General features: G+C 42.6%; 1 protein-coding gene across 1 annotated transcript; it reads right to left on the bottom strand.

Moving 5' to 3' along the window:
• Positions 1-502: 502 nt before the first annotated feature.
• Positions 503-5,465, bottom strand: uncx4.1 (Unc4.1 homeobox (C. elegans)). Its single transcript, XM_076982929.1, has 3 exons — positions 4,322-5,465; positions 3,393-3,568; positions 503-1,787 (listed from the first exon to the last, which is right to left on the bottom strand). Exons 1-3 carry the CDS (start codon positions 4,584-4,586, stop codon positions 765-767), a joined length of 1,464 nt encoding a protein of 487 aa, XP_076839044.1. The 5' UTR covers positions 4,587-5,465; the 3' UTR covers positions 503-764.
• Between the last annotated feature and the right edge of the window lie 13,128 nt (positions 5,466-18,593).

Here is an 18,593-nt window from a genome sequence, read left to right as displayed (position 1 = left end):
ACACACACAAGCACACACACACACACACACACACACACAGCTGCCGAAGCTATTATTTCCCCATTTCAATCTGACTCGCCAGCCTTTCATGCTAATTCTATTATTGTTGGAAGTTTATGTGATTTCATATCGCTGGAATCGGTAATGTATAATAACCCTTCAGGCTAAAAGAAAAAAAAACCCAGGCTATCGTCCCAGCCGCCACCGGGAAAATAATTACTTTCATATCAAAACTCCGCAGGAGCTGACCGGGTCCTACCGCCCGCGGCGCGAGACCTCAATTCCACGGGAGGTTTTGTATGAGTGAATTTGTTAAAGCAATAAACATGAGCCCACAGTACATGAGCCTATCGAAGCGATAAACAAAAAACGGCAGGATAACTGCAAGGACAGTGGCGAGAGCGGTTGTGCGGGAAGAAATCACGTATTCTTTTATTTTACAATACGTTTTTATTTATGAAAACGTTACATATATAAATATCTTTGATACTTTATCGTTTGTACAATGTTTGAGGATTCACGTTGTTCTAATATCCCGACTATACTTTTCCCCTCGGGAGAGTCCAATTTAATAGGACTATTTAATTGAAGGAAAATAACAAAAACCTATAATCCACCTGAATGAAGAATATCCGTTTTGAAAAATGTTTTTAAAAAGTAGTTCAAAAGTCTGGTATACAAAAACGTGTCGTGATAAGCTTTGGGAATGTGACAAGTCTCCTTCCTCCGTATTCGATCAGTTTTCAGTACATATCCACATCTTCTCAGTTTATATTCGTTTCAGATGAACTGTGTGTTCTCGTGTCCGAGCAATCCGACAGTTTTATGGACGCGCTTTCTTTCACGGCTTTGTGAGTGAAGTCTGACCCAACTGCGTTTGAAATCGTACTTTGTGTTAGATTCGCCTCATCAGAAGTCCCTGCTGATCTGTCTGAGATTATTCTAGAAGTCAGGACCGAGCAGGTTTCACTATCCCTCGAGCAAGTTTCCAGTCCTTTATCTCCAACCCCGTAGCTGTGGGCGCCACCGCCGCTGCATATATGACTTTTACTTCTGGACGCATTTCCAGGGTTTGACATGTGAGTTAGATTTTGGTTTGAGTTTGAGTTGTCTGTGGTGGAACACCTGTGACTAGAGATACCTGCATCCTGACCTGATTTCATCGCAGTCTGCGGTACAATGAAACCCAAAGGCTGCGTGATGGGATACAACAGGAAATGGCCTTTACCAACGACGGGTCTCTGAGAAGGTAGCTGAGGAAAGTCCAGTAAGGGTTTGCGCCTGGGGCTGGAGTCAGCCAGCAAGCTCTCCACGCTGAACGGGCTGAGCTTCTGAACCGCGTTAGGCCGCGGGACGTCGCTGCTGGGGCACACGGCGGAGTTTCTGGGGGAGTCTGTAGACTCGGCAATCCCGTGACTCGGCCCGGTTCTTTGGTGGCGCGGGGTTGGGTCGCAGGCGTGGTCGGGTTGGAGCAGGTGTGGGTTGGACACCGCCCCACTGCGCTGAGCCGTCTCGCTGTCTGTGCTTTGCGAGACTCCACTGTCGCTGTCCGAGCCGGGCGTGTGAAGCATATCTCCTGCTAAAAGCTTGTTCTGAGACTTGAGCAGTTTGCGTTCCTGTTTGCGTTTCTTCTTCTCCACGCGCTGTAACTCTCTCCGCGCGATCTCTTCGGGGTCCATGGGCTCACCGCTGCACGTTGTGGGGTGAGAGTTGTGAGCCGGTCGGCCGGGTCCTTTCTTGGTATTTTCCTTTTTCCGCCATTTCGCTCGTCGATTTTGAAACCAAACCTACAGTCAACAACAAGAACTGTGTTAATACCATAAATACACTATATATCTATATCCATGTTACATACTTACACATACTTGGTCACATTGTTGTACAGTGTACAGTGTTGTACAAAGAAAAAAATATGAATGCAACGGACATTTAACCCTAATTAATCTCACAGAGCTGTGGGGTATTTTTAGATCAAAATGGTTAATACGTTATAGGTATCTTTAAATTAACTAGCAGACTCAGTGGTTTATTGTTTGGCTGATGTTTTATGCAAAACAATTCTATAAAACCATAAATAGCACGCATCATAAATACAAGGATCAACCCCCTAAAGCATAAAAAATCTAACTTTGACAATAAACTAATCGAACAAGCTGTTGAGTTATTTATTTAGGCTTTACTCAACAATTAATAGTAAAATGCGTTTTACTGTGAACATATGACAAAGAATATATAGTTATTTTCTATTGTACCCTCTTAAGTATGTTTGGTTGTTTATTTATTTATTTAAGGCCTGAGTAGTTCTTAATTTCAGAACACAATACAGTAGGCCTACATTGCACAAGCAGAAACGTATATGAAGGACCTCTCAAATTACCAAGCCGGCTTTACATTCTGGAGTCGGTCTACAGCCACAGATGCACTCACCTTAATTGCCGGTTTATTCATTGTAATGGCTCAGTCTCGCAATTACGCTTGGTTCTACCGTTGCTAATTTGGGTTTGCATCCCCGCTAATTTTTGCGCTTGTAAGCGCGAGGACAGATTTGGCCCAGATGAGCGTGGCAGCAGCAGGCACGCTCTTCGCACCCCGCGCGCAGGCCCCTCGCGCTGCCGCTGCCTTCTGTTCAGTGCTGATAACGCGGGAGAACGCGATCAACAGCGCGCTACATCGCATACTAACATCAAGACGTCGGGCTGGGTACTTGACAATACCACTACATGCAATAAAATATGAAATAATAAAGCTTTAATATTGGTGCAACCGTGCAAATCTTTTGAGTTTATTTTATTATTCTAAAGTTAAGTTTTTGACTCCTCAAACAATAACAATTTTTTCATCCAGCACGTTCACAAACGATTTACAATGCACTTAAATAATTAAATAATTACTACCAGTAGTGTAGGTATTATGACCGATAGGTTGCATTAATGGTTACAACTGGGTAACCATAGTTAAAACTATGCAATCGATGGAGTAAATTAATTAATTAATTTTGTGTGCGTGCGTGTGTGTGTGTGTGTGTGTGTGTGTGTGTGTGTGTGTGTGTGTGTGTGTGTGTGTGTGTGTGTACTCTAGTCAATCTATATATGTAGTTTAGCTTAAACGCTACTGCTAGAGTCATGTGTAGGGATTTTCTTAAAAAGCGACATTTAACAATTCCAAACAAAATACAACGGATCTATATTTACTAAAATCAACGCATTTCTATCCTTGTTTCAAGAGTAGAAAAGATGAAAGATTGACACCTTCTCTTCCAAATCACTGTTATATATAAGCTAATATAATAACACTGGATGGTCCGCCTCTAGGCCTTTTCAAATCGTTCTAATAAATGGCAAAGCAATTATGTGAAAATCACATTAGAGCAGGGTACAAACACATATATTTACCTGGACACGTGACTCCACGAGGTCCAGCCGGAGCGCGAGAGCCTCGCGCATAAACACATCCGGATAATGGCTTTCGTTGAACGCTTTCTCGAGCTCTTCAAGCTGCCACCCGGTGAAGTTTGTACGGGTTCGTCTGCGTTTACACCCGGGGCTTTCTTTGTCTGGGTCACCGGCATCTAAGACAACACAGACTATGAATAACCATGCAAATATGGAGACTCGCACGCAGCAGGAAGACGATTTTATTTAAAATTCTGCACTGTACGAACAGTAAACATACATGTCAAGTTTATTAAATTCCATAAGCTACATATGGCAGTAACAACAATTTTATATTATTTAATGACATAATAGAAAAAACATTGCTTGGTACTGTTTTTGCTGTGTGGAAATTAAATTAAAAACGACCTCATACAGGCGAAATATGATAATATTCCGTAAAGCCCAGAGGCAACTGTTTTTATGCCCAGATATTAGAATTTACATTTAAATCCAAGTTCATGCTTAGATTGTGCTTAGATTGTTATCTCAGGTGGAATTTACATAATCTGGGGTCATTATATGTGAACAAAATGTAGCTATAGAAAATATAAAATGTAAATATACTATATAAAAAAAATAATGTTTTCAGTAGCAGTTATGCACTGTATGGCTAAATCATCATAGTTTGTTTTGTATTTGAAAGATTCATGGCATCGATTGATGAACTGTGTATAGCTTTTAATTTTTCAGAAGGTTAAATCAGGTTTCTGGTCGTTACCAAGACCATGTCTTTACCATGTTGGTCTTAATTGTTAGAATAATATGTAACTAAAACCATTATAAAGTGCGAACTAACAGTCAATTCACCGGGAGCCGTAGAAAATGAGTCTCGTGGTGTTTGTAATGTTGTATCGCTAAAACCTGAACGACGGTTTGTTTTCACTTACCGGTTAGTTTGTACTGTTGACCGTCCCCGTTTACGTTACAGCCGGCTCCGAGCAACGAACTGGAGTTAACCACAGATGCCGAGCAGGATCCGTTTAGTAATCCGTCTATAGAAAAGGGAACGGTGGCTGCCGACTGCAGCTGGTGTCCAGAGAGATCGTAAACGTGGTGGTGGCCGAGGTGGTACGGGAAACCCACCCCGACCATTCCGCCCAAGGAGCTTCCGAACTGGGCATGAGGGTGCTCGAGTATCCTACTGTCCATCATCTCATCTCCCGAAACAAGGGTTCGTGCTCACCGACGGCCTCCGAGTCTCCGTTAAAGCGCACGCAGCGACGACTGACGGAGGAAGGTGGACATGCTTTGAGCCCTCGGATGAAGAATAAGCGGAGGAGAGAGCGCGCACGCGCCTTTTTTCCTCTCCTTTACTTTGTCAACATCGACTTCCCCCTTTCCTAATGATTAGCGTTGGGGAATTTGGGACCAATAAGAAGCGTTAATCGCCGGTGACGTCAAATACGAGGTTTAAACCGTTTTCCATATCGATTGCTAATTATACCTGACATGCACCTCAATAAACAATACCACCACTGTCACAACACGACACGAGGCATCACAACGGGACGCCAGGGAGCCGAAAGGGGATTGGTGAAACAGCCAATTGATTCATTCCTATTTCATTTTTAAAAGACACAACGTAAGCTTTCTTCTTGTGTTTTTTTAGAAATCCGGGCGTCTCGTGCGCTTGTCGAAATAGTAAAACAGCTCATAGTGGAGGTAAGAATTATCGAGGGCTTTATTCCAGGGTGTGTTTTACTCTTTTAAGCGTTTACCAATTACATGGAGGCATCTTACCCCAAATAGCTTTATCCCGTAATGGACTCTCTCAATCATAACACCCCTTTCAGCTGTCAGAACGAATTTACAACTACACTTCTTTTTGTAATAGACAGACGTGCGTTTAGGGAACTTTTTAAACCAGTAATTTCTAGGGTGTATAAGTATATGATCCTTGGGGGAAAAAAAGACAAAAGTGCTCAAAAGACAAATGCGTTTTCCGATATAATACTGGGTATCTAATTAAATAGCCACCAAGTACTCCCAAACATTTTCACGGACAGCAGAATATCATGTATTTTTAAGTCAAATGTGTATTTTTGCATAAAATGCGTAATGTAAAAGTTTTCGTTTTGCAGTGACGATTTACAAAATTGTGTAAAACTTTATATTATATGCATACAATATCATTTACAATGAGATGTGGTCGTACACTTTTCAAGGTTAATTATCTACCTCGAAGTTAAGGACACGAGCCATTACCACGCCACCAAGACCAACCCCACCCCACTTCACACACCCACTACCCCGCTGGTATATGCTGTTTTTAATAAGAACAACATGGAATTAGAACTGATTTCATGTCTTCGTACTTTGTGTAAGATGCAAGCACAACTTTTGGTTGTTGTTTGGTTTGATTTGATAGCCAAACACTGGCTAAGAGATATCCATATATAATACTGTACGCAAATAAAACAGAAATAGTTGAATTTGGGAAGTAATTATGGAAGTATAGTGGTCCGAAGGTGTTGAACTAAGGCCCTTCTCCTAACCAATTCCCAATTACCTAATTCCTTCACTGTCTCTAAGTAGGCTAGCCTAAATGCACAAGGTGCCCTACTTCCGCCCTCGGTGATAACAGCCTCGTTTTCCTTCCGGAGAGAGAGGGAGAGAGAGAGAGAGAGGGAGAGAGAGAGGAGGGGGGGGGGGAGGGGGGAGAGAGAGAGGGAGGGGGCATGGTCCTGAATACAGAATGGTAATCAATACTCTCCATGTAAAGTAAGCATACGGGCTTTCCCACCCGTCCTCCTCCTCCATTACCGGGAATTAATTCGACTTTATTTATCCAATTTCTCCAGCTGCCAGAATGTTAATTTGAGTTGAAATTTCTCCCCGCTCCCTCGCTCGCGCTGACCTTCGGTGACACCGGGATTGGCGTGTTGTAATAACCTGAATCTTTCAGCAGAAAGGCGCGATAATTGTTACCTTATTAGCATGCAAATTGTTTAATTAATATTATTATGAAGAAGCATATAATCCGTTCGTCACTTGACCCTGCGGTCTGTCAGGCTGGCCGCCTCTCCGCATTTCAATGTGTTCATTTCAAAAGGCCTCTCCTTTTCTAAGCCCGCCGTCCGGGTGAGAGCCTGCCGTCCGCGTGCTAAGAGCGCTCGTTTGATGCCGCCTCCTTTGTATCACTCTATCATCCACTACACTTTAAACCCAAACATTTCATCACTCTGCATACACGAATTATGGAAATCGTTTTATTCTGTTTTCCTTTTTTCCCTTCAACATCAAAATTCAGTAATTGGCTCCTTGTCGTTTGCTCTTTGAAAGCCAAAGATTGAAAAGACACCCCCCCCCCCTCCGGTTTTGAGCGCACGGTATCCGCCAGACGCACGCGGTTCTCGGGAAGGCAGCTCTTGACACACGGCCCCTACCAGGCGCTTCCAGACGCCCGTCGTGTTTAATCCATTCCTCTCCGGCCGAGTGGCAGAGTCAGACGCGCGAGCTTTAATTAAGTTGATAAGAATATGCACGTGAGACGCATGTAGGCACAGTGTTAAGCAAATCTCAGTCACCTTTACCACACTTTCGTTTGTATTTTAAACAGCAGACGTGCGAAACCCCCACAAAGTATAGTAACCTGGTAGTGAACAACCGAGTAGTGAGAGACACGGGACGTTGACACACTTAGGTTAAATTACATGACACAATGAACTTATACTATATAACTTATAGTCCCGTTATAGTAAAAGCCCTATAACATGAAAGACGAGTGACACATACAAGTATTGTGATTACAGATGGACTAATGTAACTGTTCACCCCACACACAAACAAAAAAGATATTTTGACAATTTGTGCATTTTAATCACTTTATTCTTCTGTGTGTGTTATCAGGTCTCTCCCTCTCTCTCTCTCTCTCTCTCCCTCTCTCCCTGAGCCGCTAGACTGACACCAAGCATCACGGTTCCCTAAACTGTCAGCCTGAGCTGTAGGCCATTCAGGGCAGTCAAATTAAAACAGGCCTACCGTTTAAACACTCGGCGAAAACTAGTCATATATATGCAGACCCCCGGCTGTCTCCGACCAAAGGTGTCAATATCGAAGGCGGTGATATCTCCCGAGGTTTCCCATTATTAAATTTCACTAAAGAGACCAAGCCCTGCACGGCAGGTGCGCGCGCTCTCAGCTCCGGGTAAACACACTCTCACCCTTAGGCTCGTGAAACTCTCAATAATACTGGGGACGCATAGAAATCACATTTATTTTTAATTAACAAATTGATATGTGAGTATTGACGGTCTTAATTACTTAATTAACTTCATACGAGTTAATTAGTAACTATCTAAATTGAGCTGCACATTAGTCGATTTACAGATAATTAGAGTGTGAAACGTAAATTAATTGTTGCATGTGATTTGATCCACAAACGGAACTAAATACGGGGCCAATTAAAGAACGATTTTCCTCCTGTGTTTGCCTTTCACTCAGACACAGAGTTTGATGTTGCAGTGGGAAACTACGGAAACCCACTAGGAAACATTCCCTCTGATCCCATTCAGCTAATCCACGCAATTAAAACTTTCCCGCGCACTAATTATCTACAATTGTTCGGCTGTCAGCACAGAAAGCAGAAAGTAAAAGCGATTGATTCGGATTTTTAATTCGCTTCATTTCTGATAGAGGGAAAAAGTAATTCGCCTTCAAATTACCTTATTCAGCCCTGACAAGCTATAACGCCCTTCAGAAATCTTACCCGGGTCTGCATTTATGAAGAAGGAGAAAATGGAATCCTAAATGAGAGAGAACCTTTTAATAATAATAACCCAAACTTCCATTAAAGTAATAATTTCATCTCAATTAAAACTGACTTATCACCTTTTGCTAAAACGTGCTTAATATGCCAAAAACTATCAATGCTTGGCAAAGCCCGAACCGAGGCTGTCTAATTGTAATCAGCGAATCGAAGGTGCTTGTCGCTTCTTGGTGCCTCGCGCTAGCATGCACGGAAATAGAACTAATTTACTTGCCTCCCGCGGGAAATCCGTTGAAAAGATTAACATTTTCAAAATATAGTAATGATATCATTTGAAGAATGGTGACGCCAATTTGTGCGGTGCCTTTGTGCCAGAGTCATTTGCATATTTTTCACCTACAATTTTCTTCTGTTAATCACACAGCGACCGATGGGGTGTGTGTGTGTGTGTGTGTGTGTGTGTGTGTGCGTGTGTGTGTGTGAGAGAGAGAGAGAGAGCGTGTGTGTGTGTGAGTGTGTGTGTGAAAGAGAGAGAGAGAGAGAGCGTGTGTGTGTGTGAGTGTGTGTGTGAAAGAGAGAGAGAGAGAGAGAGAGAGATACGTACACGTACAAGAATAATGAATTCATTGCTGACCAAACTTGAAAACAGATGCTACAAGTAGTTGTGGTCTCGAGGCCCTGCAGCTAACTTGCACTGAACAGAGTGCATAGGGCGCGAGGCCTCAGCTTTATCGCCACCCAGCGCTTCTGAAATATTGTGCGCCAGCACGCACGAGTTTAGAAACGCTCGCGTAACATGCCAAATTGGATTAAACTGGCAGAAGGTGGGGTCAGTGAATAGTTTTTGGGACCGTTGTAATGTCTTCAGGCTTCGAAGTTTACGCTGTCCCGTGGAACTCGTTATTTTTAAATAGGCTACCCAAGCAAAAACAAGCAAAAAGTAGTTAAATATGTTGTTAAAATATAGCAGCCTTGGTCATATAGAAGACCTTAAAATAGGTTGTAACCATAACCATATTTTAAGTGAGTTAACAGCAATCGTTTACTTTTAACAGAAATACTGTATGCTCTAGACAAACTATGTGCTTTCAGCTACTTCACAATATTCTTTAAATATTCAGCTTTGGAAAGAGCAATGGATTAACTATAATTAACTGGGAGAACTACTATTTGAGAATACATTTAATGGAGTAGAAATAAACCAGGCATACTCCTCCAACAGACCAGGAAATGACATGATTAACAGTAAATGCATTACTACTAAAGTTCATTATAAAGTAAATATGTTCTGTTTTCAGATACTTTTGAATTTAGAGTTTGTGTATTTTTGAATAATGTAATGCTGGTTGTAGCTCTTCATGTATAGACTACATTGGGGACAGATATATTTTAAATGGTATACAGGGGGTACAGTTGTCTCCAATGTGAATAAATGCAACGTTGAATAGACATTATAATTATTAAAGATATAAAGATCACAAAAAAAGGTTTAACAAAGGTTAAACTAGGATCACGGCAAATCAAAAGAGGCTGACAAACTATATATATATATATATATATATATATATATATATATATATATATATATATATATATATATATATATATATATATACACCTCTATATTTATATAATTTTGTATCTACTAATTAACACAACAATATATGATATTTCAGATATCAGTATGGAACAAGGAATGTTTTCATTCTTATATTAAACAAACATGTAAAACAGTAGTGCAGATGCCGAGACGTGTATGAACAGACTACTACTGAGATATGTGGCACATAAATCTAGATTATTTCTTAGAGTTAGTAACAGGCAAATTAGTCTGAAATGCATCTTCAAATCATAGCAGAAAACTGAAGGTTTATTTTCAGGTTTGATACATTTTGCTTATTGGGTTTAGCATGTAAGAATGTGCCAGTGTAGCGTCCATATGCTGTGATCACACTCTTCAAATTACCAAACTGATTGAGTAGTTTCCATCAGTCACTTGTGAATTACTTTGCTTGTGTTGCTAACAATAGGCAGAAGTCCTGTTATGTGTTTAGTCCTACATAACACAACGTCGTTGTTAAACTAGCGCAACAGAATGCTTTGACATTAAGTTCTAAATAAAAATGCATTTTACAGTACACCTTTCACATGTCTACAAGAATGTGATTTTGACATCTATTCAAGGAATAATCCAGAAAGCAATACTGATTCATGCTAAAGTCAAATGTGGTGTGTCCACATCACAGTGTGCACAAGCACACAGTACAACATTCAGGACCACTGAGAGACACCCTCGCCCGTCCCACCGTGTAAAACGTTAATGGATCGCTCAAATGGAGAGCCATCACTAGCACAGAGACCATCCTCACTGAGTCCTGCGGGAACAAAGTCACGGAGCTGAGAGTCATTTTCATACATATAGATGTAACATACTTTTTATCTTCACTATAGAAAGGACCCCACACCCCAAAACACACACACACACACACACACACACACACACACACACTTTTGCACTTATATGACCGCCGTTTACTACATTCGCACTGTTCACACATAATTTCAACTGGGATCTCCAACTTCAGGTACTTCTTGCCGCTGGAGTGTAGCGGAATATGTCTGCACACTCCTTTAAATGTTAAAATGTTTTTATGTCTAATGTTCTTAATGTCATTAACTGGCAGCCTTTCATTTTTGCCAGGTTACCTGGTGGTCTAATGGAGATGATTATCACAGTTTAGCTTCATATTAGTCTTGCTGGCAGAAATACGAGACATTGATCATTCAGGAATCATTCTCAAATATGAAAAAAAAATTAGGATTATTAGAAATTGAACAAATCAAGTTGCTGCTTAGATTTACATATAGAACCTTTATTAGTATCAATATTTTGCCACTATCCCAATCTTGCTAACATATAGGACCTGATTGAAAGCTGTCACATGTCAAGCAGCACACTGGCCAGGACAGCAGTACTCTTTATTAAATTACCAGAAACCCAGTGAATGTGATCAATTCCAAGATAGCAGAGAGGACATGATAGAGAATGAGGAACACCTTTGATTCCTCACCATTACAGGCAAACAGCCCATGTGGGAGCTCCCCTCGGGAACGTTGTCCCAGGAGAACGCCGGAGCTGACAGACCTCCACCCCGAGCACAGTCAAACCCACAAGGACTAATTCACCATGCAAGCAGATTTCCAGTTCATTCAGAACATGTGATAACCAACAGGAAAGCTTCTTTCAGGGACACCCCTGTATGATGGACTGGACAGGAATCCAACATCAGAGGTAAATCCCAAGGGCACTGGGGGGGGCATCATACAACCGTTTGATGGTTAGTGAACAAGCCCATGGGTCCCTGGGGGGAACAGCAAAACCTGTTGGGTCGCTGTAGGGTTGAACCAGCAAATCTTACAGGACATAAGGTATCAAAGACAGGGGGATGCACTGGATTCACCTGTCACTCAGAAGTCTGGTCACAACACAACTAGGTCACCACACAGCCTGGTCACAACACAACCAGGTCACAACACAACAAGGTCACAACACAACTAGGTCACCACACAGCCTGGTCACAACACAACCAGGTCACAACACAACAAGGTCACAACACAACTAGGTCACCACACAGCCTGGTCACAACACAACCAGGTCACAACACAACAAGGTCACAACACAACCAGGTCACAACACAGCCTGGTCACAACACAACCTGGTCACAACACAACCAGGTCACAACACAACTAGGTCACCACACAGCCTGGTCACAACACAACCAGGTCACAACACAACCTGGTCACAACACAACTAGGTCACCACACAGCCTGGTCACAACACAACTAGGCCACCACACAGCCTGGTCACAACACAACCAGGTCACAACACAACTAGGTCACCACACAGCCTGGTCACAACACAACCAGGTCACAACACAACAAGGTCACAACACAGCATGGTCACCACACAACAAAGTCACAACACAACCAGGTCACCACACAGCCAGGTCACAACACAGCATGGTCACAACACAACCAGGTCACAACACAACAAGGTCACAACACAACCAGGTCACAACACAGAATGGTCACCACACTGCCTGGTCACAACACAGTCTGGTCACAACACAGCCTGGTCACAACACAACCAGGTCACAACACAACCAGGTCACAACACAACCTGGTCACAACACAACAAGGTCACAACACAACCTGGTCACAACACAACCAGGTCACAACACAACAAGGTCACAACACAACCAGGTCACAACACAGTCTGGCCACAACACAACCAGGTCACAACACAGCCTGGTCACAACACAACCTGGTCACAACACAACCTGGTCATAACACAACAAGGTCACAACACAACCAGGTCACAACACAACTAGGTCACAACACAGCCTGGTCACAACACAACCAGGTCACAACACAACCAGGTCACAACACAACAAGGTCACAACACAACCAGGTCACAACACAACTAGGTCACAACACAGCCTGGTCACAACACAACCAGGTCACAACACAACCAGGTCACAACACAACAAGGTCACAACACAACCAGGTCACAACACAGCCTAGTCACAACACAACCAGATCACAACACAACCAGGTCACAACACAGCCTGGTCACAACACAGTCTGGTCACAACACAGTCTGGTCACAACACAACCAGGTCACAACACAACCAGGTCACAACACAGTCTGGTCACAACACAACCTGGTCACCACACAACCTGGTCACAACACAACCAGGTCACAACACAACCAGGTCACAACACAGTCTGGTCATAACACAACCTGGTCACCACACAACCAGGTCACAACACAACCAGGTCACAACACAGCCTGGTCACAACACAACCAGGTCACAACACAACCTGGTCACAACACAACCAGGTCACAACACTGCCTGGTCACAACACAACCAGGTCACAACACAACCTGGTCACAACACAACCTGGTCACAACACAACCTGGTCACCACACAACCTGGTCACAACACAACCAGGTCACAACACAACCTGGTCACAACACAACCAGGTCACAACACAGTCTGGTCATAACACAACCTGGTCACAACACAACCTGGTCACCACACAACCTGGTCACAACACAACCAGGTCACAACACAACAAGGTCACAACACAGCCAGGTCACAACACAACCAAGTCACAACACAACCTGGTCACAACACAACCAGGTCACAACACAGTCTGGTCATAACACAGCCTGGTCACAACACTGCCTGGTCACAACACAACAAGGTCACAACACAACCTGGTCACAACACAACCTGGTCATAACACAACAAGGTCACAACACAACCAGGTCACAACACAACTAGGTCACAACACAGCCTGGTCACAACACAACCAGGTCACAACACAACCAGGTCACAACACAACAAGGTCACAACACAACCAGGTCACAACACAACTAGGTCACAACACAGCCTGGTCACAACACAACCAGGTCACAACACAACCAGGTCACAACACAACAAGGTCACAACACAACCAGGTCACAACACAGCCTAGTCACAACACAACCAGATCACAACACAACCAGGTCACAACACAGCCTGGTCACAACACAGTCTGGTCACAACACAGTCTGGTCACAACACAACCAGGTCACAACACAACCAGGTCACAACACAGTCTGGTCACAACACAACCTGGTCACCACACAACCTGGTCACAACACAACCAGGTCACAACACAACCAGGTCACAACACAGTCTGGTCATAACACAACCTGGTCACCACACAACCAGGTCACAACACAACCAGGTCACAACACAGCCTGGTCACAACACAACCAGGTCACAACACAACCTGGTCACAACACAACCAGGTCACAACACTGCCTGGTCACAACACAACCAGGTCACAACACAACCTGGTCACAACACAACCTGGTCACAACACAACCTGGTCACCACACAACCTGGTCACAACACAACCAGGTCACAACACAACCTGGTCACAACACAACCAGGTCACAACACAGTCTGGTCATAACACAACCTGGTCACAACACAACCTGGTCACCACACAACCTGGTCACAACACAACCAGGTCACAACACAACAAGGTCACAACACAGCCAGGTCACAACACAACCAAGTCACAACACAACCTGGTCACAACACAACCAGGTCACAACACAGTCTGGTCATAACACAGCCTGGTCACAACACTGCCTGGTCACAACACAACAAGGTCACAACACAGCCAGGTCACAACACAACCAGGTCACAACACAACCTGGTCACCACACAACCTGGTCACAACACAACCAGGTCACAACACAACCAGGTCACAACACAACCAGGTCACAACACAACCAGGTCACAACACAGCCTGTAACGCCATGCAAACATCATGTGGATTCTGTGGATGGCAGCATACCCAGGCCCCATTGTTCAATGGAAAGAGTGGATGTTCTGCATATACTTTAAAGCAGTTTTACGTATAATGCCCATGCTAAAGAGAAATGACCTTGGCCTGAGCTCGAAAAAGCTTATTCTTAATTTATTAACATTTGCAGATTCTGGAGCCATCCAGCCTTGGCCAGGGTCTTAGAAATAAAACTGCAGTTCAACTGATTTGTTTGAGCAACAGCTCCAAAACGTGATGTGAAATGAAAATATACTGTACTGTAATCATACTTTAATCATAAGTAAATTATACTGTCTATAATCATACTTTAAACATAAGTTAATCTTTTGCCATACAGAAGTGGTAAAGTGAGAAGACACTTAAATGTAGATACAGAGAACAGGCATATTACACACACACACACACACACACACACAAACACACACACACACACACACACACACACACACACACACACACACACAAAATAAAACTGACAACCCAACCACGTGACTCGTGTCACTTGCGTAATTTCGCCCTGATATCAATCACGTTCTAGTTCTTGCGTCCTGAGCGCGGTCGCTGGCCAAGGCCTTGAATAGTTAATAACTCTTTGTCATCCACGCTGTTTTAATCCCCCGGTGCCTCGCGAGCTCACGTTGTTCGAATATAGTACAATGGAGTATGAGATGGGGGGCGTCAACTATTATTTTCGACTGGCTCAGCCATCTGCCATCTGCAGGAAACCCAAAACCCCAGAGACTATAGCCTATCCACATCGTAAACGAGCGAAGATGTTTTAATTACTGCCGCGTGTGCTGGTTCTGCTGCTTAATGAATTGTCTTCGTTGCCCTCCTCGTGTCGAACGAAAGGTTCAAAATAGGCTACCCTTTCACTACTCAAAGTTGTATATTCGCCAAAATGCAATTCACATTTTAAATAAAACCAGTGCCTTTGAATGGTCACTGAAGGCTATTCGTGTAGGTCACGATTCGTATCAGTAAGAACAACAGAAGTGTTTGTATCTTTCTTGACTTATTTCACTAATGTCTGTTACTTCCAAACTGGCGTCTAGGATGTTGCCGGTTAGACGAGAATGCAACTACTGTAAAACAAAACAAAACAAACAAACAAAACTGTCTAATGAAATGTAAACAACGATCAAAGCGCTTGTAATCCACTGATTTGTAAACAGCAGCCGTATCTCATATATACCTCCGTGGTTTGCGTAATACCGCCAACAAGTAATGCCATCGGGAGAAGAGGAGATAATCACAGAATGATTAGGCCAGTTATCAGTCCGACAGACCCGCGCTGATGGGTCCCCGCGCTAATCGGGCTCCTTTTACAGTATATGGCCAATTATATTTGCGCGTAACCACTCTAAAATCGAGGTAAAGGGGTTTAATTCCTGACCATGGAAAATGTCATCCATCTGTCAAAACTGGCCTCATTTGTAACATTCAACTTTCTTTATTGGGCCTATGAGAACATATTTTAATGACAAGAAAGAACGCGTATGTGTAGTTAGGACATTTGTAGTTAGGACATTTGGAGTGAGATGAGTTATCTCGGGAACACCGCGCCGATCCGGGACGGTTTGTTGTTTGCATCCTTGCGGCTGAGTTGCGCTCTTAAACTACCCTTTAATTACCCAGAGTCATCTTGCCCGGATCTGACTGTTTAATTAAAAACCGCTCATGTTTGCTCAAGTTAATAAAGGACTGAATTATACACTTTGGGGACTGAAGTCCCTGAGCGTTTTAAATCATTTGGGGACTACATTCTGACTTTCTCTGTGCTTTGATGAAACACTGAGGGGTCCTGTCACTTTTCGGACCTCCCCTCCCTTCTCTCTCCCCATCTGTCCCTCTTTGTGTTCTTTACAGGCCGTGTGTGTTTTAGTTCATTGTCCTTCACACATTTATTGACACCTTTTTTTTATTCGGCGCTTCTGTCGGCCTTCTCGAGCCGCGGGGCGCCAATCTCTTCCGCTCCATTAGCTTATTGAAACGGGAGTCTGGTTAAACAAAAGAGCTGCAATCTGATCCTTCCTTTATTCTTACACACACGCGTCTCTCTCTCTCTCTCTCTCTCTCTCTCTCTCTCTCTCTCTCTCTCTCTCTCTCTCCCTCCCCAACTATCTATCATTCGTTCTTTCTCTGACACACAGACACGCGTATTTAAACCACACACATACAGAACACAAAAAGAAACACGCCAAAAAAAAACTTGTGTCGTTGATAGACTAGGACGTCTGATGCCAAGTTAACAGGAAAGGGGTAGATTGGTCTTGTTTGAGAGAGCGAGATTGAATGAGAGTGAGAGAGTGAGAGAGTGAGAGAGAGAGAGAGAGAGAGAGAGTGAGAGAGAGAGAATCACGTTCCGTTGAATTTAGCTAACAGAATGAATAGCGACAGACTTTAATTAGGTTGCCTTTGTAACTGTCAAATTCAATTTTGGATCTCTAGCCTATAAAATGCAGGCCAGCGAAGTGAATCCTAACGTATCCAGATGTTAACATATTTTCCAAAGGGCGAGAACCATTGAACAGGATAGTAATGACAAGGTAATAATCATAGTAATATTTTTAGATCATTTAAACTCATATCGCATTTTCGAGAGAAGTTAACAATGGTTAATGCAAGGCAAATGTCATTAAGTGGTAAATCAATCATGTTATGTCAACTTATTAAAGATGTAAGACGAATCATTGGAAATTATGGACATTTGCTGTAGTAATCCAAAGAGGTGTGTGTGAGTGTTCACATACTGTATCTGTCAGAAGTTAAACAGAACGGGCAGGTAGTGATGGGAGATCAGGTGTGCTACCATCTGGCACATTAACATATGGTCTTTGACTTTAATGTCTGCCTAAGCACATTCCATATTTAACTCATTATAGCAGAACTGAGATAAAGTTTGACTTCGTCCACCTGCAGATATAAAACCTATTATGTCTTAAATATTCTCATATTGTAACTCCGGATCCAAATGACCCCTGTACTCTTCCACACAGGGATCATGTAAAAATGTGAAGGCCGTGTCCTGCTGTCACTTGCTATTTACTAAACCAGTAAAAAGGTTTGTTCCCACAAATGTCTGTAGACATGTGTGTCCTACAGGTATAGATAATGTTAATCAAACTCTAAAGGTTTCTGTTCTGCAGTCACTGAATCACTAAATGCATCAATAGGTAACAATTTTTGGTTTGCAATCTTTCAAAATCTGTATCAATTGTATTTAAGTTTTGACAGGTTTGACATTTTATACCAAATTTCATTTACATAAAAAGTACAGACAAACATATTTAAGATCATATCTGACAGTTATTGCCCGTGGTGTAAATCGCCACTTGAGTGGCGTTGTTTGGATTATTACAGTTTTTCTCAGTCGATTCGGTTCATTTTTCAGATCAGAATTGAAATTCTCAAAACAGTTCATTCAGTCTCCACATCTCCTTGTCACTTGTGCACATCATAATTGAATTTCTCCTTGTGTTTAACATTTTGCAAATGCTTTTGTACATATTGCAAATGGACATGGGCAGTTGTCTGTTGTTTTTTTACATTATGTGTTGCTTATGTCATTTTTATCAAAATGTGTTGTATGTATTGGCTGTTGAATTGTCTTACCCTCCCAAACATTTAGTCTTTAGGTCATCGCCTAGGTCATTATATGCAAGAGTGCTGAACATGTTGTCATAATCTCTACGGCATCATTTTACATTTATTTAGTTAATTTTTTTGTTACATTTTGGTAATTTATCCTAATTTGATTACAGTAAATTGTTTGCAAGTGAACATTCAGTTACAGTAAGAAAGGGAATTGGTGAAGGCTTAGATCAATGGTCTCAACCACAGGTCAGAGGTGCGTCTCATGAACCTTTACTGTAATTGTCAAACATTTATAGACGCTAAACACGGCAGTATCACAAAGTCTCATAATGGAAAGACAAGGCCATGTATAGGGTGAACAGTCAATAGGAGAAGTAAGACTGTGGTGTAGAGGGGTAAGACTATATGGTGTAGATGGGTAAGACTGGTGTAAGGCTGAGGGG

The sequence above is a fragment of the Brachyhypopomus gauderio genome, chromosome 20, assembly GCF_052324685.1.
Source record: "Brachyhypopomus gauderio isolate BG-103 chromosome 20, BGAUD_0.2, whole genome shotgun sequence".
Lineage (NCBI taxonomy): Eukaryota > Metazoa > Chordata > Actinopteri > Gymnotiformes > Hypopomidae > Brachyhypopomus > Brachyhypopomus gauderio.
The sequence above is the reverse complement of the archived record's forward strand: the minus strand, read 5'-3'. Positions and strand labels throughout refer to the sequence as shown.

Bases quoted from the DNA above. Each gene is read 5' to 3' on its own strand.
- uncx4.1 (XM_076982929.1), bottom strand. From the start codon at position 4,586: ATGATGGACAGTAGGATACTCGAGCACCCTCATGCCCAGTTCGGAAGC. The intron at 3,569-4,321 runs GTAAGTGAAAAC...GTGTTGTCTTAG, and splicing joins TCAACAGTACAAACTAACCG to ATGCCGGTGACCCAGACAAA. The intron at 1,788-3,392 runs GTAAATATATGT...TGTTGACTGTAG, and splicing joins TCGTGGAGTCACGTGTCCAG to GTTTGGTTTCAAAATCGACG.